Source organism: Vitis vinifera, chromosome 2 (assembly GCF_030704535.1).
Source record: "Vitis vinifera cultivar Pinot Noir 40024 chromosome 2, ASM3070453v1".
Classification (NCBI taxonomy): Eukaryota; Viridiplantae; Streptophyta; class Magnoliopsida; order Vitales; family Vitaceae; genus Vitis; species Vitis vinifera.
The window spans coordinates 6027895-6053337 of record NC_081806.1 but is presented as its reverse complement, the minus strand read 5'-3'; the positions used below and the strand labels follow the sequence as shown (position 1 = coordinate 6053337).

Genomic DNA, 25443 nt, shown 5'->3' with positions numbered 1-25443 from the left:
TTATTTTATTTTACATCAATTAAACAAATATAAATTAAAAAGACGTTTATTAAATATATATATTTGAAAAAAACTTAATATCAAATTGCACGTAATAATTGAATATGACTTTAGGTCAAATCATGGTTAGGTTATTAAATCATTAAAAAGAAACTTATACGATTTGTTAAAAGAGTTTTAATAAAATTTTTAGATAGATTTAAAAAAAAATGGAAAATAGGATAATTTTATATAAAAATACATGAACTCGTAAAAGATTGTATTGATGAAAAGATAATGATTTTAAAAATGAGAAAAAAAAAACTGAGGAATAAAAAAAATTATTACCTTAAATTTTAAAATATTAAAAGTAAATATATATATATATATATATATATATATATATATATATATATATATATATATATATATTATATAAAAATACGTGAACTCGTAAAAGATTGTATTGATGAAAAGATAATGATTTTAAAAATGAGAAAAAAAAACTGAGGAATAAAAAAAATAATTACCTTAAATTTAAAAATATTAAAAGTAAATATATATCACACCTAAAACGCAGCGTTTTTGCTGTCACGCTTTTGGAAGCATTTAGTTTTCTGTTTCGAACCACTGCTCAGTGTTTTTGGCTTTTGAAACGGAAATGGGAGCAGAGCAGAGAGAAACCCAGGCGATAGAGCAGTTCGTGAAGCGTGCGTCGGACCTCGAGGGTTCCTCTCTCGTCGACCTCATCATCCAAGCCACCTCCCATTCCTCACTCTTCGCCTTCTCTGAGATTTTGGCTGTCCCCAGCGTTGTCGAGGTTTGGATTGATACGTTTTTTTTTGTGTAATTCTACCTGTCATGATTGAATGAATCCATGTGGGTCTGATCAAATTCGAATACACAGAAACGTAAGTGCTTCATGCTTCCTCGGTGTGCTTCGGTTTCTGTTTTTTTTCCCCTTCTGTTTGGTTGCTGGGAAAATGGGGTTGATGGAGAGAAAATTTGGGTTCTCTTGTTCATGTCGTTCTGGTTTCTAGAGAGTGAGAAACTCGCGTAAGGTAAGGTAATAGTTTGATCGGCCTAGTTGACTGGAGGTTTTTGTTTGGTACAACTGCAAAAAAAATGATGAATATAAGATTCAAGTTTTGACTTATTTTCCTTTCCTATCTTTTTCTCATCAACTAAACAGAACAATAATAGAATGGTCAGCTCTATTTCTCGGTGAATGTATTAGTGGGAGCTACGTTAATGTTGAGGGGCATTTGCGGATAAGGATTATATAGTCCATCCTCATCCTTGATAGAGGATGTACTTGAAAGAAGGCTTTGATGCGCGGAATCATTCCTCTGTGCTTAGTTGTTTTGCATTCTATACTTGTTATTTTCATCTCCCTTTTTTGGGGTTAAAAAAGAGTAAAGGAAAGGGGGAATAAGACCCCACACATTAATTAAACCCTATAAGAGAATCCAAATCACTCATGATAGCCTTCCATAAACCCTCATGATGATTCCCTCAAAGGCTTAAACCTCCATGGCTCACCAACCACCACAAACACTGTCAAATTTCCATTAGAGCATTTTTTTTCCATAAATAATCCTCCATCTTGAACCTTATAATCATTTACTAAAAGAGCTTGATTCTTCAGCACCCCACCATCTTAGAAAGGAATGTTAACCAGTATTTCTTCCTATAAACTCTTCTCCTCCCTCTCACTCTGTCATTTCTCTACTTTCCAATCATGTCTCTCTCTATCTTCAGATCTTTGAGAAATAAACAGTGTTATGCCATCACATGCGTTTGGTGGTTTGAGGTGGTTTGAGAAACCAAAGGGAATACCAAACTGGGCCCTTTCTCCAATAGGTGGCATAAATGGTTGCTTGTTATTTTGGATTTTTCTTAATTACACTATCATTATGCTTGCTAGCAATATTATTTGTAAATTAAATCTCATTCCTTTTGAAACATGTAATTTGTGTCAGTAGATAGCAAACTATGTCTTGTCTGTGTTTTTCTTACAAATTAACTTTGATGCAGCTTCATGGAACTCAATATTCTGTTTACATTGATTTGCTCCGTCTCTTTGCTCATGGTACATGGAGGGATTACAAGAGTAAGAAACTTACTCTTTAACAAAAATTTTGGTATTGAGCAATTTAGGGCATTTCTCTTATTTGTTGGGTAACAGTTATTTGTTTGATCATAATAATCCATGTGAATGTTTTTCTTTCTTCCCATGACTAAGATGCTTTCCTGGATGTTAGAAAATGCATAGATATTTTGTACATTATCCAAACTACCATTGGTCATTGTTCTTCATGGTGTCTTTGTTATGTTCTCTCTCTCTCTCTCTCTCTCTCATGGATAATGAAACCCACTAAGGTCATCAAAAAGGGGTGTAATGAAAGTACATATAAATATATAAAATATCCAAATAAAAAGAACCCATCTCAATCAATCTTCTACAATTAGTTCATAAAAAATCTAAGAAGGAATTAGATGCACTCGTAAAAAGCTCTTTATATATATATATCATTTTTCTGTGCGTCTACTTATCAAAAGATAAAAAAAAAATAGATGCACTCGTAAAAAGGGCATTGTCAACACAATCTCCTTTAATTTGAGGGTAAACAACTCCTTTCTTTTAGGTGTGTGTCCATTCCTCTTTTTTCAAATGCACCACATCCTTCTTTTCCTTACAAATCTACAAGACCTACCTGCTTACACTTCTATCAACCTTGAAAGGAGCCAAAACAAATGACCATAATTGCTTGGCCGCTCTACATGCAATAGATAAGGATCAATGGACTTTGCATCCCTTTGGCTTGTGCACCAATTAGAATGATCTTCTCTTGTTTTAGTAGTTGATCCATGGTTAAATCCCCTCTTTAGTTGGTCCATACACAACTATACAATATAAGGAATTTATGTTTGCTATTGGCTTTCAATAAATTCTCAGACCCTGGCTTTGGAGGTTTAGATGGAGATGTAGGGTGTGGAAAATTAGAAACAGTGTAAAAATGTGTGTGATCTAATTTAGTGTAGTAAATTAAGGGATAGAATCAGTTGAGTCAACATTTATAAATTTAGGATTATCTCTTAATTTGGGTTTTATTTTTATGTTTTTTGGGTAGTAATCATCTATACAACTATATATTTTTATTATTTTCCTTTTTTCATGTACATAAGAGTAGTTATGTATGTATTTTACTTTGATAGACTCAGTGGATTTTTTTCTAGTCTCAATTTTTTTTCCTAGAACCAATCAGGCTGCTAGTAAGAGGATTAATGTCTGGAGTTAGCAAGGAGGAGAATTCCGAAGATTCTTCATGAAAAACTTTGGTAGAATCGGTGGATTTTTTTCTAGTCTCAACTGTTAGTTTTTTTCCTAGAACCAATCAGGCTGCTAGTAAGAAGATTTAATGTCTAGAGTTAGCAAGGAGGAGAATTCTGAAGATTCTTCACGACAGGTATCAATGTCGCCTTTACAAGCCTCACCTCAAAGCACCAGACAACCCTTCACTGCACATGATCACTCATAAGCTGAATGAATTGAATTTTCTCAAATGATCTTAGTCTATTAAATTGTTTATTTGTAGGAAGGGGAAACTAGGATATCTGACTAATGCAAAAAGGCCCCAAAAGAGGATGATCTAGGCTTTCAAACATGGGATTCAGAGAACTCCATGATCATAGCATGGTTTGTGAGTTCTGTGGAGTTGGAGATAGGTTAGACTTGCATGTTTTTTCCAACAGCAAAAGAGTTCTAGGAAGTGTTAGAAAATATTTAATCTAGTGTTAATATCAAACTTGAAAAATAACATCTAGGACATGAAGAAGAAAGCATATATGATCCATAATCCTAACTTTAATAGTTTGTAGTTCTTCAAATTACCATCTTAAACTCCTCACTTTTGATCTTTACTCTCTTTCTCTTTCTTTTATACACTCCTTAGTGATGGGTATGGAAAATGCTTTCAATATTGTGAGTGGAGATTGGGACCAAGAACTTTTCTATTTATTGGTGCTTTATGGTTCTTCCCATCAATGAAACATTCATTACATACTTTGAATTCTTCTTTAATTATTACTATCGAACCTTGTAGGTGCTTCTATGTAGGTCACAAAGCAAGAAAGCATTCTTAAGGTCAAACTACTACAAAGATCAAACAAGATTAGCTGCTAAGGACAATAATACTCATTTAGTATTCATCTTTGCTATTGGAGTAAAGGTTTTTTGATAATCCACTCAATTTGTTTGAGTGTTCTCTAGTATTTTCAATCAAATCTCAAAACTTAGGGAGTTAATTACTTGGTGTCTTCAATCAAATTATCACCTCTGTGTGCACTAGGTTTTTAAATCTAATAGCTTGTAATCATATATGAAAATACAATTCAATTTCTTGTTTTAGTTCCACATGGTGTATTTAGAAATTGGAAGGAGTAAAATTGCATTTTTGAAGGAGAGCATTCTAATTATACTTTGGTTGTACTATGGTTTGCATCCTTTTTTGTGCCTTTTAGTGGATTTTTTTTTACTACTTGTTAAGAAATTTGCTTTCAAGGAATATTTAAGATCTCAAAAATCCATAATTGGGAATTTTCTCTACACTTTCCTGTCATTTCCAATCAAAATATCTGACTATGAACATATCCCTCTTGAATCCTTCCTCTTAACTTTATCCATACTTTCTTTATGACCACTAACACCATGAATCACCTCTAGAAAAGGAACAATTTAACTTTAACCAAACCTTCCCTTTGACTTCTAATACTATGAATTACCCCCAGAAGAGGAACAATTGTTTCCATTCCTAAGCCTAGAAACTACTGATAACTTTGGGTCTCTAGCTTTGGTTCTCTCTAAACCACTCCAGATGATCTCTCCCTAGCTCTTCCTTATTCTTTGATTATGTAGCATAAATACAATCATGAGGCATGGAAAATTGTGAAAAAGTAAAATACAAGAACCATAGAGATATAGAACTATGTAAATATGTGTACTTTTATTTTTATATATAGTTAGATTATATATGTTTTTGGACTATCAATTTTCCTAAAAGATTAAACTATTAAAGACCCATGGACAAACAAATCACAAACAATCTCCTTTGAGCTTTGCACATGGGCTTAATAAATTGGGGAAATAAATATGGGATGGGATTCGAACTCTTGATTTCCTGCTTTGATGGATTGTTGGAGAACCATTTTTCCTAGAAGTTTTAAGTTATTAAAATTTTGGCTGACAGTATATATCATGCTTTCTATCTTATATCAAGTATTCAAATTTTGATTAATTTATCTTTTATCCTATCAATTGCTTACCTTGAAAGGAGGAGCTCCAAAAATATAATATGTATTGTAGGTACTATGAAATGTAACTATGCAAGCCCGTTGCGCCCTTTATATTATGCAAGTAGTAGAATCTCAAATATAAAGCAAAGTAGCAAAAAGTGGGATGGAGAGAATTCAAATCCTATTATAAAAACAATATTATGTTTGTGCCTCATCCATGTCTTACACCATTGTAGGGGTCCATTTTTGACTCATTGTCAGTCTGCCGAACTTACCCTTTATTTCCAAAGATTAGGGTTTATGGTTTGACCCATTTAGATACAAGGGTCAGGTAAGGGCTGGCCTTGCTCATCCCATCCACAAATGGGTTGGCTTAAGGTCGACTTTGTCAGACCTAATTGATCTCTATAGCCTTTCTGTTAAGTAAAGTTTATACTTATAACATTTCATTTTCATTAAATATTCATTTCAACATATATGTCCTCATTAAATTTGTTATTACATCTTAATGATATTATTATACTATCTCATAATGAATGACAATTTTTGAAAGAAACTTTATTTGTTAAAATCAGAGGGGAAAGATTGAAAATAGTGGGAATAAATGGGCTAGATGTGTCTGGTTTTAGATGGTGATTCAGAAAATATCTGAATTCAGGTTTGAGTTCTGTGACTTGTTTAATATGTGGATCAGTTTTGAACCTTGTAGCTATTCTCTTTTGTATTTTGAATTTTTTAGAAGCGCTAAGATCTTTTATCAGTCATTGTTAGTTATTTTGTTTGGATTTGCATCATTATCATTGGCACATTAATATTTATCTTTTGTTCACGGCTTATTGGTCTAAATTGTACACAATTCATGAGATGGTGGTCGTTGGTGATTGAAATTTGTGCAAGGTCATGCTGGCTTTCTTCCAGAGCTGGTTCCAGATCAAGTTCTCAAGCTAAAGCAACTTAGTATCCTTACTCTTGCTGAGAAGAACAAAGTATTCAATCTAAGATTCTCTGTACCTGCAATTTAACTTGTACCCATTGTTTGTATAATAATTAGATCCCTGATTGAGGGATTTTTTTTAATGATGAATACTAGAATCTGATTACTGAGGTTTAGGCTTTAGCTAAGGAAAATCCCATAAAACTTATGTTTTCTGTGATTGTTTGTCGTATTGAAATTCTAAAAAATTAGTTTCCAAAATTTGAGATTCTTTTTCTTTTCTTTTTTTCCCCCTCTTAAGCATGATTAACAAAAGAGATATCAGTTTTTTTGAGGACTACTTTATTGTTTATTGTTTGCCCTGCATCCAAAAGGAGCAAAATTAAAAAGAATTTGAAAACCACTGTTTTTTAACACAGTAAGAACTATGTCTACCATGGTGTGGTTAACCATTTTAGCTAACTTTCAGTTTCAATCACTTTGTTGGCTTACTTTATTGAGTTTGGGGTGGTTAGCATATTAGGTTTTAACCTATAGATTAACTTATTGTTAGACAACCAATTCTTCTAATAGCTTAAGCTTGTAGGATTTGGGCCCATAATATATATCATACACTAACACCCTTCCTTATGTGTAGCCTTCTTGGGCTTACAGGTGGGCTTATTAAATTAGGGAAATAAAGTAGCCTTCTATGGGTTTACTAAATTGAGGAAATAAATTTATAGTGTGGTTTGAATACATGACCTCCCACAAAATGAGCCTTTGATACCATGTTAAATAACCAATTTTCTCAAAAGCTTAAGTTTGTAGGATTTAAACACACAATGTATATCATGCACTCTTAACACTTAATTTAAATATATTTTGTGCATTTCCAATTGCCTATATGCCTTGAGTGAATATTTAGGTGACCCTTGATATGCCTATATGTGGCATTTGGTTATGAAGGAGTTCCCTTTCTGTTGATATCGTTAATAGGATTTTTTGTAATGCATAAACTTGTATTGAACTTTCTTATTAATGTTTGAATTTTCCAGGTTCTCTCCTACTATCAACTGATGCAGGAACTTGATATTTCTAATGTACGTGAACTTGAAGATTTTCTTATCAATGAGTGCATCAATGCGGTGGGTCCTCTTGGTTTTGACAAGTTTTATGAATTCTCCTAAATAGTGAATTATAATACCTGCAGATTTTGAAGGAACTTGGCATTTTATGATCCCTTCTTTGAAGGGATTACTTTTCTTTTCTTTCCTTTTCTATTTTTTTTTTTTTAAAATTTGCATTTCATATTTGTTTTTTGTCCTTTCTTTTTTGGTGCAATGAATTTATATGCGTTGGGGGTGTGGTTGTGGCTTCAGTGAGGGATAGGGAAGATAAGAGACTTAAAAAGCTTTAAACCAGTGATCTAAAATTAGAGATAATTGTGTGGGAAAGTGGTATAATTAGGATAAAGGATACAAAATTTTATAAATTGCTGGAGATTCCATGTAGAGTAAAAAGACAAAAATGTCTTTGTTGTCTTTTATTATTTTCTTTTTTTCTCTTTTTCTTTATTATTATTTTTCTTTGAACTTACTCTTTTATTACTTTATTATTATTATGAATATTTATGTTACGACTACTATTTTTAATGTTGTTGTTTACTAAAACTTTTTAGTATTTTGTAGTACAATCATGAGATACGAATTAAACATATTATTATTTTTAGTATGTATAACTAAATAAAAATCAAATTTGTTTATTTTTTATTTTTTTCTCCTTTAATGTCTTTACAATTTCCAATACTTGGAAAATGAAAACTTACATAAATATCTACCACAAATAACCAAGTACAAGTCTCAAGTTTCCTAGATAATTTAAATATTTTATGATACTAGTTGACTTGACTACTTTCTTGGGACTATCTGTCCTATGTCAATCCCCTCCACTTGAATAAAATTCAACCTCAAGTCACAATCTGGATAGAAAGGCTTGTCAGGTGAATGGTACTCATTCAAATCAGAAACATTGAAGTTCTTAGAAATCCCTATATCTTCAAGTAGATCATTTTCTTATCATTATCATTAATGTACCATAACACCTAAAATGGTCCATATTTCTTTGGTTTCAACTTGTTATAAGTTCCATTAGGAAATCTTTCCTTACATAAAAATACCATCACCATAGCACCTACTTGAAACACTTTGTGTCGACGATGCTTATCAGCTGTTGCTTTATGCTTGGCATTTGCCTCTTCCAGCCTCTTCTTTGTTTCACCTTGCATTGCTTGGACTTTCTCAGCCATATGTTCTACTGTGGTACTCAGGGTAGGAGCCCTTGGTAATCGTACCAAATCTAGGGCATGTTTTGGTGGCTTCATATATACCACTGCAAAGGGAGACTTTTGTTTAGCACCATGAACAACATTGTTGTATGCAAAATTTGCTTGAGCAAGTGCATAATCCCATTGTTTAGGTTTGTCTCCACAAATACTACGAATCAAATTTCCCAAAGTCTTATTTACTGCCTTAGTTTGATTATCTGTCTGTGGGTGTGCAGTGTTATTATAATTCAGTGAGGTATCAAACATCTTACAAAGAGTGATCCAAAAATGACTAAGACACTTGATATCTCAATCAGAGGTGATAGATTGAGGAACCTCATGCAATCTAGCAATTTCATGGAAGAACAACCTTGCTATATGTGAGGCATCAGAAGTTCTTCGGTAAGGAATAAAATGAGCCTTTTTGAAAACCTGTTAACAACCACAAAAACAGAGTATTCTCTTCTTTGAGTATGGGGAAGTCCAAGACAAAATCCATTGACAAGTACTCCCAAATAGCATTCGAAATTGGTAAGGCCATGTAAAGTCCAATATTCCGTGCTTGACCCTTTGCTACTTGGCATGTGTAGCATTTTCAGACAAAATTACCAGCATCTCTCTTCAATTGCAGCCAATAATAACGTTCCTCAAGACTGGCCACAATTTTATCCCTTCCCAAATGTCCTCTTAAGCCTCCACCACGCAAGTCTCGAATAACCTTTTCTCATAAATATACTCGGGGAATGCATAAACGATTTCCATAAAATAAATAACCATCATGAATATGAAACTCAGCAGTAGGCTACCTTGTAGTGCATTTGTCCCAGATTTCTTTGGTATCATCATCCTTTGCATATAACTCTTTTAAACATTCAAAGCCAACAACTTCATTCCTCATTATCACAAGTAATACAGCGCGACGACTAAGAGCATCAACAACTCAATTTAGTGCTCCAGATTTATGTCGTATAACATAAGGAAATTTTTGCAGAAAAGTTGACCACCTAGCATGCAATTTATATATATGCTTTTGGCTGTTAATGAACTTCAAAGCTTAATAGTCAGAATACAATATAAATTCCTTCTATATCAAATAATGCAATACTTTAATGCTCGCTCAACTGCATAAAATTCCTTATGCAGTTCTTATGGCCTTGCATACAATTCTTATACATCTAGAACAAGTATTGCTCATAATTTGGAGGCAAAAATCTTCCCATTAGCAGTTGTTTCATTTTTCTCCAAGTCCTCATATGTGCCTTTCCTAACCTCTGCCTATTCAGCTGCAGTTGATCCCACCATACCACTACTCCTCCCGTCAATCGAAAAGCAAGAAGTTTTACCATTTTCCCTTCTAAAACCTCCATCATGTCTAAGAATCATTCTACTTCAAAAACTTAATCCAAAAAATCCTCTAGGTGCAGATGCCCATTGAAAGTAAGAATATCTGTCTTTAGTCTATACTCTTCAAATTCTTTATTTATTATTCTTTGTTGAAACTCCCCATGCCCACAATCCTCATAAGAGTCAGAATCTTCATCGTTTGTAGGTTGTCGACATGGGTGTGCAGGAATGAATCTCTCACAAATAGGTCTGCCACAAACAGGCCTATCAGTAGGATCATCCAAGGCAACCCTTCTGGCACAATTCCCATGTTGAACAAGTTCTTGATCGACATCCAGATTTTTTCAGACAAGCAGATTATGAATCTCATTCACCTATTGTCCTAGCCTATCAATTGTTGTTCAAATAGCTTCCACTCCACTACCCTTATTGTTAGGGACCATATTCTCAATTTTATTGTTAGCCATCAAGTTAAGACAAACTTTGCTCTAATACCAATTGACACAACAAAAAAGTAAGAAAGAAAAAAAAAGGATAGAATAGGTCTAACCCAAGAAAGTTTGGAATCCACCAGAGAAACTCTTAAGAAGAGATTTCCATTGATTGAAAATCCAAAAAAAAAAAAGATCTTTTCCCATCAGTTTTCCCTCCTATTTATCCTGATAACCTTTTAATGTCTTCACAACTTCCAACACTAGGAAAATGAAACTCACTTATATATCTACCACGAGTAACCAAAGTACTACAAGTCTCAAGTTTTCTAGATAATTTAAATATTTTATGATACCAGTTGACTTGACTACTTTCTTGGGATTAGTTGTCCTAGGTTAGAAGTTGAAGGGAATGATGTTAGAAGGAAGTGAGTGACAAATATAGGATTAGGCTATGGAAAGTAATAAGGAAATTGTGGGCAATTGTCAGCATTAAAGCCTTTCTTTTTTGTGGGCAATGGAAGGAGAGTTGAGTTTTTGAAGAATAGGTGGTGTGATAATGAGTTGTTGTGTGTTTCTTTCCCTTCCTTATATACCTTAGCTAGTTTCAAGGAGGCATGGGTGGTGGATTTTTGGAATCAGTCTAATGATAGTGGTTGTTGGACTCCTAGTTTCTCTAGGCATCTAACGATTGGGAGATTGAGATTGATATTGTGGAGTGTTTTCTATTGAAGATTCTAGGTAAAATAGTTGATTAGGGAGGAGAAGATAAGGTGATCTGGCTGGAGACAAAGAATCGTTCTTTCTCTATAAAGTCCCTTTGTGCTTGCCTAGAGCTTGGGAGTTCAACCCCTTTCCTAAAAGTTGTTGTTTGGAACTCTTAGGTTCCAACTAAGGCAGTTTTCTTTACTTGGGAGGCTTTGGTGGGGTAAAGCTTTGACTTTATATCACATCCAAAGGAAAGGGTGGTCTTTGGTTAATAGATGCTTTATTTGTCATATCTAAGAGTCGATTGACCACATCTTGCTACATTGTGGTATAGTAAGAGCTTTGTGGCAATTTTTGTTTGCTTTCTTTAGTGTATCCTGGGTGTTATCTTCCTTAGTAAAAGATGTTATGCTGGGTTGATGTGGGTCATTTTTTGGAAGAAAATGGGGAAAAGTGTGCCTTTTTTGGACAATTTGGAAGTAGAAAAATAGGAGATCGTTCAAACAAGGAGCTCTCTATCTTAGGACAAAAACTTGTTCCTCTATAACTTATTATCTTGGACCAAGTTGTACATAGCTATAGGCCCAATGTCCTTGTGTGATTTTATTGATTAGTTGGTTTCTCACTAAGGGAGGGAGAAGTTTTTTGTTTCCCTTTTCCCTTTTTTTGACCATCTTTTGGCCACCGTTGTATACGTCTTGTGTACTTTGATGCACTCTTTTTGACGCTTTTCAATGCATTTCTTGTTTACCTTTTTTTTTAAAAAAAAAAAGGATCATAGGACAAAATATGCAATGTAAGTGAACTTTGGCCCAATTATATAGAATTGATGCCTATAAGCATAATTGTCCCTTAAAATTAATAGTCAAAGATTGCATTTTTAGATCTGAACAAATTTAACAAGACAATGAAAAGTTGATAATCTTCCATTGATTTTATATAGGGCATTGTTAGAGGAAAGTTGAATCAGTTGCAAAAATGCTTTGAGGTTTGATTCTTGGCCTTGCTTATAACATTTTCTGAATTAAGATAGTCTTATCAATGAACTCATGTAAAAATGTTGATGGTGTGATTTTTGCAGGTGCAATTTGCAGCAGGAAGAGATCTGAGACCTGGAACACTTGTGAGTCTGATACAGACTCTTACAAATTGGTATGCTTATTAGATACCACACTTTCTTTGTAATGGCTAGGGACTACTATATTTTGAGTATGCTTAGGTGGGTATGATCGTGATACAGAGTGGAAACTTCAGATGTACTGGTATTGGTTGCTGATGCACCACTTTTTGAACTCAATTTGTCTCAACTTTTGGGTCCTTATCAAGTGAGTTACAATTGCTTGCTCATTTGACCAATTAATTACCTAGATCTATTTAAGCAATTCAGTCATTAGGAGAAATATATTTGTAAGTTAGATACTGAGATAGCCTTCAATCATGTAAACTGGAATTTCCTTCTTTTTGATTATGAATAAAATGAGGTTTAGCTATTAGTGAATTCATTAAATAAGATTATGCATATCAACTGTGAGATCCTCTAGTGGTGAGTAACTCTCCTTCCAGCTTCTTTTATAGTTCATTTATGGTTTATAGTGTTGGGGGGGAGGAGGAGAGGAGAATATGAGAAGGGATGGAGATTTCCCATTTACCCTTGATGATGATGCACTATTTTTTTGTAATGTGTCCTCTGATGAGATGTATTTGAGGTTGACTCCTTTTTGGTTTGAAGCCATTTCAAGATTGAGAACAAACTCGAAGAAAAGTGGCTTAATTCTTATGGGGGGGCTCCCAAATATTGAAGAATTGAAGAATTAGCTTCTTTGTTGGGTAGTAGGGTGGGAAAATTGCCCTCCATCTATCTTGGTTTTCCTTCAGGTGCTTCTTTCAAGTCTTCTATTGTGTGTGCTGTTGTAGAGGAGAGACCATTTTAAAGATTAGCTTTATGGAAATTCCAGTATTTGTCTAAGGGGGGAAGATTAACCCTTTTGGAGAGCAGTTTATCCACTTTGCCCATTTACCATTTGTCACTATTCGTTATGCTAAGGGAGGTTCCTATGAGATTAGAAAAGATGTGACGGGACTTCTGGTGAAGGGGAGCAAACTACAGCTGCTGTAACCAATCAAACTGCAGCAAAAGGTTGAAGGCAGGGGCAATGTTTGGTGTTAAGCCTCGACATACAAGGGCTACTTGCTGGAAATTACAGGGCAAACCCGCAAACTAGAAAGGTGGCCGATTTGGAGACAAACAAGGTGAGGATTACTAGCAGCTACAGGGAGCAATTTTCTAGACCTGACACATCTCGCTTTAGCAAAGAGCAGCTGGAACATCTCTACAAGCTGCTGCATCAAACTCGGTCCTCTCAAACTCTAATTCCAACCAGTTCTCATGCTAAAAAAGGTAGTCCTCTAAGTGCCCTCACTCCTTTAAAGCACTCTATACCATGGATCATTGATTCAGGTGCATCTGATCACATGACTGATCTATCACAGTTATTTACCTCTCATACTCCTTGTTTAGACCATTTAAAAGTTAGGATCACTGATGGGTGTTTGTCACCTGTTGCAGGAAGGTGTCCATAGTCCTCTTAAAGAATATTACTTTAAAATCTATCCTACATGTTCCTAAACTTTCATGTGATCTAATGTCAGTCAGCAAAATCACTAGAGATTCCAATTGCATTGCTAAATTTCTTGATTCTCACTGTGAATGATAGGACCCGCATTCGGAGAGGATGATTGGTAGTGCTAGAATGGTTGATGAACTTTATTACTTTGATGACAATCCTCTAAAGAGTGAACAAGTTCAAGCTACGGGTAGTAGTATAGTTTTTTTTTCCTATTAAGGTCAAATAATGTTATGGCACTAAAGATTAGGCCATCCTAGTTTTCCCTACTTAAAACAATTGTTTCTAGCTTTATTTAAGAATGTGAATCCTTCGTTATTTCAATGTGAAAGTTGTCAATTGTCCAAGCATCATCGTGTCTATTTTCCTTCTCAACCCTATCAAACATCTAAACCTTTTTTTTTTAATACAAAGTGATGTGTGGGGTCCATCTCATGTGACCAATGTTACTAGAACTAGGTGGTTCATCACTTTTATTGATAACCATACTAGAGTGTGCTGGGTATATAACCTATTAAAAGGAAAGACTGAGATTGAGAGGGTATTCCAAGAATTTTATAGTATGATTGAAAACCAATTCCAAACCAGATTTAATCTTTAGGATTGACAATGGAAAAGAATTCTTCAACTTTATCCTTGGAAATTTTTTAAAAGAAAAAGGTATTTTCCATCAATCCACTTGCTTTGATACCCCACAACAAAACAATATTGTTGAGAGGAAAAATCGACATCTTCTTGAGCTTGCAAGAGCAATGATATTCACTGTGGGGGTTCCTAAATATCTACGGATTGAAGCTGTTTTTGCAGCTTCTTATTTGATTAATAGGATGCCAACTTGGGTCTTAAAGTTTGAAACTCCTTTAAACAATTTGTTAAAAGTCTTTTCTTATATTTGAATCTTCACTTCACTGCCTCTTAAAGTTTTTGGTTGTGTGTCTTTTTTCCATATTCATAAACAAAATCGATCAAAACTCAATCCCATGGCTGAAAAATGTGTGTTCCTAGGTTATTCTCCTAGAAAAAAAGGGTACAAGTGTTTTGTTAGTATGGATGACACATTCTTTAAAAACCAACCATACTTTACCAAAAATACTCTTCAAGGGGAGAATAATGAGAGGGAAGGTCATTTTTGGAAAGTGTCGGCTTCTTTACTTTTACCTACCTCTTCTTCATTGAATTCCTCTTGGTCTGATCCTAATTCTATTGGTTCGAATATCATAAACTATGAAAAATCATTGACAGGGGGAGAAACACTACCGAGAAAACCTCAAAGTGAACTTCGTATTTACTCTGGAAGGAAGAATCATCAATATAAAGAGCATTAACCAACTAAACCATGCCAAGAAACTTCTTTGAATAAAGGCAACTAGAACGAAACAAGTAATTCGATCCCCAATTCTACTTTGATTCTTGAATCTAGTAGTGAGAGAATTTCCTTTGATCTTGATATTCCCATTGCACTTAGGAAAGATACTCGTTCTTGCACACTATTGCAAAATATGTCTTATCACAGTATATAAAGCTTTTACCACTAATCTCTCTACTGTTTTTATTCCTAGAACCGTACAAGAAGCCTTGAACCATATTGAATGGAAGATAGTAGTTTTAGAAGAGATGTGGGTTCTTGAAAAAAAATGAAACTTCGAAGATTGCTAATTTGCCTCAAGAAAAAGGACAATGGGGTGCAAATGGGTATTCATAGTCAAGTACAAGTTAGATGGGACTATTGAGAGATATAAAGCAAGACTTGTTGCTGAAGGGCTCACACAAACGTATGGAATAGATTTTCAAGAGATATTTGCTCTAGTGGCAAAGATGAATTTCATACGAGTTCTCCTCTCACTTGCTGCAAATCTAAACTAGTCATTGCAACAACTAGATGTGAAAAACGCTTTTTTGAATGGTGAGTTAAAGGAGGAAGTTTTTATGGACTTGCCTTTGGGGTTTGAAGAAGTTTATGAAGTTAGAAAAGTTTGCAGACTAAAACAAGCTCTCTATGGGTTGAAACAGTCACCTAAAGTGTGGTTTGATTGATTTACATGAGCTGTTAAAAGCCAAGGGTATCTCCAAATTCAGGCTAATCATACAATGTTTTTCAAACACTTGAGCAATGAACAGATAGTCATTCTCATTGTATATGTATATGACATAATCTTAACTGGAGATGATGTGAATGAGTTGAACAGATTGAAGTCATTTCTCACATGAGAATTTGAAATTAAAGATCTTGGGGCTTTGAAGTACTTCTTAGAAATGGAATTTTCAAAATCCAAGAAAGGAATATTTGTACACAAAGGAAATATGTGTTAGACCTACTCTCAAAGACCGAGTTACTTGGCTGCACACCAATGGAGACTCCAATGGAACTAAATGTGAAACTAGAGGCAACAAGAATAGAAAGAATGGAAATCGAGGGCAATACTAAAGGTTAGTTGGAAAGTTAATTTCTCTTTCACATATTTGACCAGATATAGCTTTTGCAGTTGGTGTAGTGAGTCAATTCATGAACTACGAAGAAACAAACACTTTGAAGCAATCAAACGAATTCTCAAATATCTAAAGGGGACATTGGGAAGAGGATTATTGTTTGGAGAATCATGTCCATTTGCAGATTGAAGCCTACACCTATGTTGACTGGGCAGGTAATGTAATGGATAGAAGATCCATTTCAGGACACTGCACTTTGGTTGGAAGTAATTTAGTTAGCCAGAGAAGTAAAAACCAAATGGTGTTAGCAAAGAGTAGTACTGAAGCGGAGTTTCAAGCTGCTGCTCATGGAATTTGTGAGTTAGTTTGGCTGAAAAAACTACTCAAAGACATGAAAATTCCCACTCCATTGCCTATGATGCTCTACTGTGACAATAAAACTGCTATCAATATAGCTCATAATCCAGTCCAACATGATAGAACCAAACATGTGGAGGTTGATTTGAAAAATGGACTGATCTACATGCCTTACATTCCAACTGAAGAACAATTGGCTGATGTTCTTACCAAGGGATTGATGAAAGGGCAATTTGATAATCTAACATGCAAGCTAGGAACACAAGATATTTTCGAGTCAGCTTGAGGGGGAGTGTTGGCAGATTTGATGCAGTAAATTAGGCTATTGGTGCAACAGATTAGGAGATAGGGGAGATTTTTTAAATTATCTGCCATAATTTTTAAATATAGCGGTTCCAATTTTTTAGGCTAATCCTTAGGCTAAGTTAAGTTACCTATGTACATAGGATTCCTCTATAGTAAGTGTTGTAAATAAACAGGATTGTAAATGCTGAAAGTATTATGGATTGAAAATATAGAGAAAATATTTCTCTCCAACTCAACAGTTTATTAGTTTATTGTATCCTTGGATAAGCTTTGCTACATGTAAGGATAAGTTTTGGAAGTATGTTATCTCAGGTAAATTTGGCGAGGAGGAAGGGTGAGTGTTCTGATGATAGGAGGGAAGAGTTTGGAGTTGGGCTATAGAAAGCAATTAAGAAGTGTTGGGAGGTGTTTCAAGCCACAACTATATTTGAGGTGGGAGATGGTAGGAGAGTGAGGTTTTGGCATGATCTATGGTGTGGTGGAGCGATTCTAATGGAATCTTTTCCCACATTATTTTTCATTGCATGGTCAAAAGATGTCTAGGTTGTTGATGTTTGGGAGGGCTGGGAGACAATGACTATTAGAATCTCTGGTTTTGAAGGAACTTCTGTGACTAGGAGTTATCTTTTACGAAGTATTTGGTACTGAAAATTCAAGTAGTGATGGTTACTAAGGGATGTGAAATAGGTTGGTTTGGAAAGGCTCAAATAATGAGATTTTCCCTATCAAATATTTCTTTTTTTAACTCTTTTGGAAAGCTACTTTTGGAGTTTCTTTCCCAGCAAAAAAGGTATGAAGCTTAAGGATCCCCAACAAAAGTGTGTGTGTTTTTACTTAAGGTATAACCTAGAGAGTTTGTTTGTTTTTACTTTGTAGCTTCTTGTTTTTGTTTTCTTGTTGTTTAGCTTTTCTTTGGTCAGTTTGGTGGGAGGATTCCTCATCCTTCTCTTGTACTTCTTTTTTCTATCAATATATCTCTTTGTCGTTTCCTATCAAAAAAAAAAAAAAAAAAGTGTGTGTTTTTCTTTTTTCTTTGTTTATATGGGAGGCAGCTTGAGAGAAAATCTTAATGTTGGATCAATTCAGAAGAAAAAAAAAAGGGCCTCTGGCTAATTAATGTTCCTCATGTAGAGCAACAAAGAACCAATCAACCATATCCCCCTTTGTTGTGGCATATAGAGAAGTTTATGTCAAGTGATTGTGTGCTCCTAGAGCCTCTTAGGTGCTGTCAAGGTCAGTTAAAAGAGGTTTTATTGGGGTGGGTTGTACAGGAGTTCTGCAGGGAAGAAAAAGAAATGAAGTTTAGAGAATGATTCTTCTATGTTTATGTTAAACCATTTGGCAAGAGTGGGGCAGTAGAACCTTTGATGGGATGTAGCAATGGGTTCAATCTTTGAGAGATGTTTTTTGTTCCTTATTTTTGTGGCCTAGAAGTTGTTTAGGTATTGATTGTTCATCTTTGTCTTATTCATTGATTATGTAGGGTCCTGTTAATTTGTTTCTTTCTAGAATCTAGCCTTTTGTCACGCTCCTATACTCCTTTTGTTGTGCCTTCACTTTAGTTTATGATTGGTGCTAGTCAAAAACTGACCCAGCCTTTAATCAAAACTTCTCTTGCAATCCTCTTGTGCATGTTAAATTCTTTTTGTCCTCTTTACATTCTATCTTGGTTTTGAATGAATCCTCCAACCTTGTTATTTAAGAACTTTGCGTCATGAGTTTAAATAAATTCTCCAACCTTGGTTCTGATACTGCAATTTATTTTTAGGGGACAGTTTGACCCTACATGCTGTGCAGTTATAGTGAAGCAAAGCAATACTTAAATAATGTATAATGTGGTTCAGTTAAACAATTCTACACCAATGGATTAAAGAAACATCCACTATAAAATCAAGAATCTTAGGATGTTCCCTTGCAACTTATATTCCCATCCTAATCTTGAGTCCTTGAAACTACTTCATGGCTTCCTCATTCCTCTAGGTTTCAGCATCTCTTCTTCACATGCCTCTACACCTTATTTAGTTACAAACCAATCTCTTATGACTTGTTCTCTTACACTCTAAGAATATTTATAGAGATGCCCGTAACCTGTTTCTTTATTCAACAAGGAAACTTATTTTCATTAGAAAACATCAAAGTAAGAATTCTTCTTTGCAATATTCTATACCAAAAGGCATTCTAAAAGAATTAGGTGCTGAATCCTGATGGGAAATCAGGACACTTTCCAACAGACATCAGTCATTGCGATTCTTCATTGCTAGATATGTTTATTTTTTACATCACTGCAGGTAATAATAAGGATCCATTTATTTTATTCATGGGGAGGACCCCTTCAGTCTCTTTTGTTCAGCTGAAACCTTGGAGATTGGGGACTGAGTGATTATAAACCTCATGGGAAATGCTTTATGCCTACCCCGTGCAAGTATCTTGGAGGGAGATCTTAGGTGATGAGCACTTGACAAGTCAAGGTTATTTTTAATGTGTTGGTTCTATTCATATTTTCTAGGTGGTGGGGTTACAATTTCTCAGCTAAATTGATATGGAAGTCCTCTACCCACTCAAAAGTGACCTTATTTGCAAGATTAACTGTACTAGACCATATCCTGACATTGAATGAGCTGATCTCTAGGAAGTGGACAATTTCTAATTGCTGTGTGCTTTAAAAGGTAATAGAGCAATTTGCTGGTAGTTTATTGTAGAGATTGGATGTCTAATGCCTATCTTGTAGAAAATTTGCCTATTTGGTATTCCATGCTCCATGTAGTAGAGAAACAAAAGTGCATTTTACAGTAGGGAGTTGATTCTGGATGACATTCTGATACAATTTAAGGCCCTGTTGGGATTAGCTTCTTGGAAGCCAAAAGTTTTTTCTAAGCTCAACAAGAGCTTTTGGATATGTTTTGGGAATTTCAATTTAAACCAACAAAAAATAAAATAAAAAAATCTTATGGCTTAGGAAAGAGCTTAATAGGAAAGCAAGGACAATATTGCATATCATGGAAGTCTTTTTTGGTTTAAGTGGGAAGCTATTTCATGTTTAATGCAGCTTTTATGGTACCACAATTGTCCCTTTTAAAATTATAATACCAAAATTGGTGTTAACAAAAGTAAAAAAACAAGAAGCTATCCCAAACAAGGCCTAAATGGTTTTTTTTTCTTTTTTCTTTTGCTTATCCCACTTAAAAGAGATCAATTGACTTGATCTAGACCAATCCAAGGAGAGTCATTTTTGGATGATGCCATTTGTTGGTTCCTAGGGTTTTTTTGCACATGCTAGATTAAAGAATACAAATTATGTTCAACTACATGTTTCATATATGCAATCTATTTTTTCAAGGTCATAATGGAATTCTACCAATAATCTAGGATATTGCTGCATTTTGTTTTGTCATGCCATGTATTGGTTGTTTGTAGACATTAGGCAATATGCATCATAACTCAAGATGCCTTCCAAAACATGTCTTTTTATCTTAAATTTGTTATTGAACCGTAAATCCTGATCAGACCTTGTCTTTGCCAATATATATTGGGGTCATATGAAATTTCAGCCACAATGATTATGATATATGATTTCCAATTTTTTTCTTATTTTCTAATTCATCTCTTTGGTTTCATTTGTTGTTCTGGAATGTCTTTGGATTCATTAAGCAGTTTTTGTTTCTTAAATATTAGGTTGTCCACTTCAGACAAAATGCTGTTGACAATCAAAGAGATGATTGATCAGGCAGATAGGATGAAAGAGTTGGACAAGGAACATCAAAAGGAAGTTGAAGAAAAGATAGAATTAGCAAAGAAATTCCTCCAGAACAAGGTCAGTTGAATCCCTTCCCTTTTCTTTGTCATACTTTTGTTGCATGTAATTCAAGACTTTGGCTCATTTAATTCTATGGAGATGCATATTTAACATGCATAACTTTGTAGCCTTGGATTAAGAGCATACACCTTGGTCTGTGTTCTAAATTGACGAGTGTTTCTTGTCTAACTTTTCTCTGTGTTTCTTGTATTTTCTGTAGTAAGTGAGGACCTGTAGTTGAGGGATCTTCCTTTGCTGCGAGGATCTTTTACCTAGAGCGGGGCCTTGAATAACCTTACCTAGTTGAGGCTAGATTGGTTTCTGGTCTCAGAAGGTGGGAAGGTCATTTTAGCGGAGTGATGTATCTTGCCCAGACCTGTGTCAGATCATTCATCGGTTCTGTTGGATGGGGGTGGTATGCAGAAAGGTCCTACACCTTTTAGGTTTGAAAATATGTGGCTCAAGGAGGAAGGTTTCATAGATTTGGTGAAGCAATGGTGGATAAGGTTTAGTTTTAGGTCCTACACCTTTTAGGTTTGAAAATATGTGGCTCAATGGTTTTTTTGGCAATGTTGTTGGGACTTTGTCAAGGATGAAGTAATGGGATTCTTGAGGAAATTTCATGAACAGGGCAAATTCGTAGAGAGTATCAATGCAACATTCCTGATTTTAGCACCAAAGGTAGGAGGTGCTATATTCCTTAAAGATTTTAGGCCTGTAAGTTTGGTGGGTAGCCTTTATAAATCATCGGCTAAGGTGTTGGCTAATAGGCTTACAAAGGTTTTGAGTAAAGTGGTCTCAAAATCCTAGAATGCCTTTGTAGAAGAGGGTAGGCAAACTCTTGATGTTATGCTTATTACCAATGAAGTAATTGATTCGATGTTGAAAAGTAACACGCTCAGGGTGCTTTGTAAGCTTGATATTGAGAAGGCGTATGACCATGTTAGTTGGGATTTTTTGTTTGAGGGTTTGAACAAAATGGGTTTCGGGCATAAATGGATCGGTTGGATTAGTTGGTGCATTTTTTCACCAAAATTCTCTATCATTGTGAATGGTACCCCTTCAAGGTCTTTCAAAGCTCCAAAGGTTTGAGGCAAGGGGATCCGCTTTCACCGTACTCGTTTGTGTTAGCCATGGAGGCACTTATCTGCCTTAGAGAGAGGGCTAGTGGCTTTTTGTCAAGTATCAAGGTGAATGGTAGAGTAGAAAAAGGTTTGGAGGTTTTTCATTTGTAGTTTGCTAATGACACGGTGTTTTGTGAGGCTTCTACTACCCATTTAACCTACTTAAGTTGGTTACTTATGTAGTTTGAGGCCATTTCGAGTTTGAAGATTAACTTAACCAAAAGTGAGCTCATTTTGGTTAGGAGGATGAAGACTTGAAAGAGTTAACTGTTGTGTTAGACTGCTGAGTGGGTGTGCTTCTGTCTGCCTATTTGGGCCTTCCTCTAGGTGCCCCTCATAATTCTTTGGCTGCTTTGGATGGAGTGGAAGAAAGGTTTCATAAAAGATTAGCAATGTGGAAACGACAATATATTCCAAAAGGGATAGACTTACACTGATTAGGAATACTCTTTCTAGATTGTTAATCTACTTTATGTCTTTGTTCTAGTTGCCTAGGATAGTGAGGTTAAGGTTGAAGCAAATTCAACGGGACTTTCTTTGGGGAGGAGGGGCGATAGAAAGAAAACCTCATCTAGTGAAGTGGGTCACTGTTTGTTAAGGTAAAGGAAAAGGGGCCTTGGTATTCGACGTCTTTCTTCTCTCAATAAGACCTTTTTGTGTAAGTGGAATTGATGCTTTGAAATAGAAAGAGAGACAAATTATAAATGGCAAGTATGGGAAAGTTGAAGGGGATTGGTTTTTCTAAGAAAGTGAGCGAGAGTTATGATGTTGAGCTATGGAAGACCATAAGAAATTTGTGGGAGATAGTTAATTGTAGAATTTCCTTCTTAGTGGGCAATTAGAGAAGGGTAAGGTTTTTTAAGGATAAATGGTGTGGATCGCTTCTTTGCAATACTGTTTGGTAAAGGGGTAGATGAGGGAAAAGAAGACAAGGTGTGTTGGTTGGAGGTAAAGAGTGGATCTTTTTCTTTTAGGTCTCTTTACTCTAGCTTAGAGAGAGGAGATTCGAGTCGTTCTCATTTGGTATCGTGTGGAAAACTTGGGTCCACATAAGGTGAGTTTCTTTACTTGGGAGGCAACCTGGGGAAAAGCTTTGACTCTTGGTCATTTACAAAATGAGGTTGGTCCTTAGCCAATATATGTTTTCTATGTCACACTTACATAGAGTCAATTGACCACATCCTCTTGCATTGTAGCAAGGCGAGGGCTTTTTTTTAAAAAAAAAAAAAAATTTATGGCAGCTTTTGTTCTCTTTTTTTGGTATCTCATGGGTGATTCACTCCTCTGTTAGAGACACTTTGTTAAGATGGCAGGGCTCTTTTGTGGGGAGGAAGTGGAAAAAAGTTTGGTGAGCTGCTCCTTATACCTTTTTTTGGATAATTCGGAAGGAGAAAAATGGAAGAACGTTTGAGAATTAGGAGCTCCTTGAGTATAAGTTGAAAGTCCTATTTTTGTGGAGTTTGTATTCTTGGTCAAAGTTGTTCATTGGTGATAGGTAGATGTCCTTTTTTTTTATATTATTTCATTGATTGGTTGGGTTCAGTTTGAGGGAGGGAGTATTTTTTTTATTTTCCTCCTTTTTTTGGTGCTTTTTGGCGGCTATTGTATGCATCTTGTGTACCTTGGTGCGCTTTTTTGGCGTTTTTCAATACAATTGCTTCTTATCCATCAAAATAAAATAAAATTATATCTTACATTCACCAAATATGGCAGGCTCCTAAAGTATTCCTTGTCTACATGGTGGGATAATGTTTGTCCATCAAACCTTAGAAACACTGCATTTCAAATTTTGAAAGCAACAAGGACCCAAGGATATCATAGTTGCATTTACATTTCTGACATATATTCACTATTCAATTCTAGGAACAAACTAAGAATGGTGTTTTTGGGTGCATATTATAAAAGGGAATGCCATTTATTTTTTGGTTAAATGTTATTTTAAGAGACAAACTTTTCTTTTAAAATAAAGCTATGACCACTAACAGGGGGAAATGAGAACTTGATTTTGAAATTGAGATCATATAGTTGGTCCTCTTTAAATTGAAAAATAAACTCATTTAAGGGTGAAAAATATACTAGAATGATTTATTTACATGCAACTTCCTCATGTGCTCCAAATGTTTTCCCCTTTCATTCTATGACTTTATTTAGCATTCCCTGCTTTTGGATTTGTATATTTCACTGTAAACTGTAAATGTCAAGAGAAATGTTTTCTCATTAGTTGGAATATATTGGTCAATGTGCTGTACTTACATCATGGTAGGGTTTACATAATGTTAGCAGCCTAGGATCAAGTTGGGGCCATTGGAGGACATTGACATGCTCTATATGGATGAAGTAATGAGCTCCAGGGAACTTGGAACCCACTCCAAGAGGTATCACATATCAAACACTTTGCATATATCCTGGTCTACCAACTATGCCCATTTATTCACTTTAGCTCAGGACTATACTATGTATTTTCATTATATGGATAAAGAGATGACTTGATTGCAAAATCAAATGTTTGTATTGACTGAAGTAGATGCTCACACTTGAACCCTAAAGTTATTTTTTAAAATACTATGCAGAGGCCTAACTAGTTGAGCTAGACAATCACAATTATAAGCCAGCTGAATGGCAGATCATCCCAACTTAACCCTATGAACTTGGGTGATGAGTATCAGTGTAATATGGAAGAAAGGTGAAACCTGCAGTTTGACTGCTGGTTTCAGGCTCATTCATATCGGTCTATCTCTAGTTATCTATCAAAAAAAAATATATATTGGTCTATCTCTAGTTTTGTACCTCACTTGAGCTAAGAGTTGAACAACCTGGTTCATGCTATAACAGCTAACTAAATTACAAAGCAAAACTGGTCCCATGGTTTGAACTGTTTTGCTTTGATTCCCTGCCGAGCTTAAGTTTAGGGTTGAACCAACCAGGTGGGCAAAAGTGTACAAACGGGCCATTTTTACCATTTGGTCTGGCTTTAACTGCATGCTTTCCATGCCCTGTTTTTTCTGTTTGAGTTTAGTCACTCTGAAAAATGCAGGAAGCGAACATCAATATAGAGACGAGGTGTGGGGGGATCCTTTTGGTGTGACTTCATGTTGGTGGCCAGATTTTTGTTCATCTCACATTGGATTTGGAAAAATTTTCATGTTCTGGATTTGAAGCTCACGTTGTTTCATTTAGAATCATAAAGAAAGAGAACAAAATCAAGTTGATGGTGCAGCTCAAAAATTGTAGGAAGTTGAACACATTATCATGATCACATTTGGCCATTTGAGGTTATCATTTAGAATGGATGATATTGCAGTATAACTTTCCCTCTCCAATAAAAGTATTGCACACAATTTTCTTGAATCCTGCTACTTTGTGGTTTAGTATCTTGTTTTATAACCTTACTAGTGCATATAATAATTTGACTGAACAATCTTTGACCATTTGATGGTTGGAATTGTAAGGGTGAGACTCACATTCCAACTGATAATGATGCTTGCTATGCACATGGTTGAGATTTTTGGGATTATATTAGGATTATATTTTAACCTAGATTGCAGATAGTTTAACCATCCAGATATCCTGTATGTAAATTCAAACCATCTTGATTTGAACCATAGCAGCAATGAATTAGAAGCTTCTGCAAATCATCTGACTCAGTAACCCGGCTTTCTATTTGACACTTTCCTTCTTTGGATAAAAGTTGTCATTTGTCAATATCTAGATTCCATCCCAACCAACACATTTAGATATCGATGACCAGATCTAAGAGGTGAGTGCATATCAATTAGAATTCTTAACAAAATATGAACGCTGGGTCATATTGTAAGA

The 25443-nt window shown here is 35.1% G+C and overlaps 1 protein-coding gene across 10 annotated transcripts; it reads left to right on the top strand.

Moving 5' to 3' along the window:
- The first annotated feature begins 575 nt into the window (after positions 1-575).
- LOC100241435 (COP9 signalosome complex subunit 7) lies at positions 576-24975 on the top strand. Of its 10 annotated transcripts, none has more exons than XM_019216212.2 (9): positions 576-799; positions 2017-2092; positions 6172-6260; positions 7246-7335; positions 11940-11984; positions 12078-12148; positions 20383-20521; positions 23911-24002; positions 24662-24975. In XM_019216212.2, exons 1-9 carry the CDS (start codon positions 641-643, stop codon positions 24678-24680), a joined length of 780 nt encoding a protein of 259 aa, XP_019071757.2. In that variant the 5' UTR covers positions 576-640; the 3' UTR covers positions 24681-24975. The 10 variants fall into 10 exon arrangements, with proteins under 10 accessions (XP_019071757.2, XP_010657921.2, XP_010657933.2 ...); XM_010659639.3 differs by having other exon boundaries at positions 584-799; positions 23908-24002; XM_010659647.3 differs by having other exon boundaries at positions 584-799; positions 23891-24002; positions 24662-24776.
- The last annotated feature ends 468 nt before the right edge of the window (positions 24976-25443 follow it).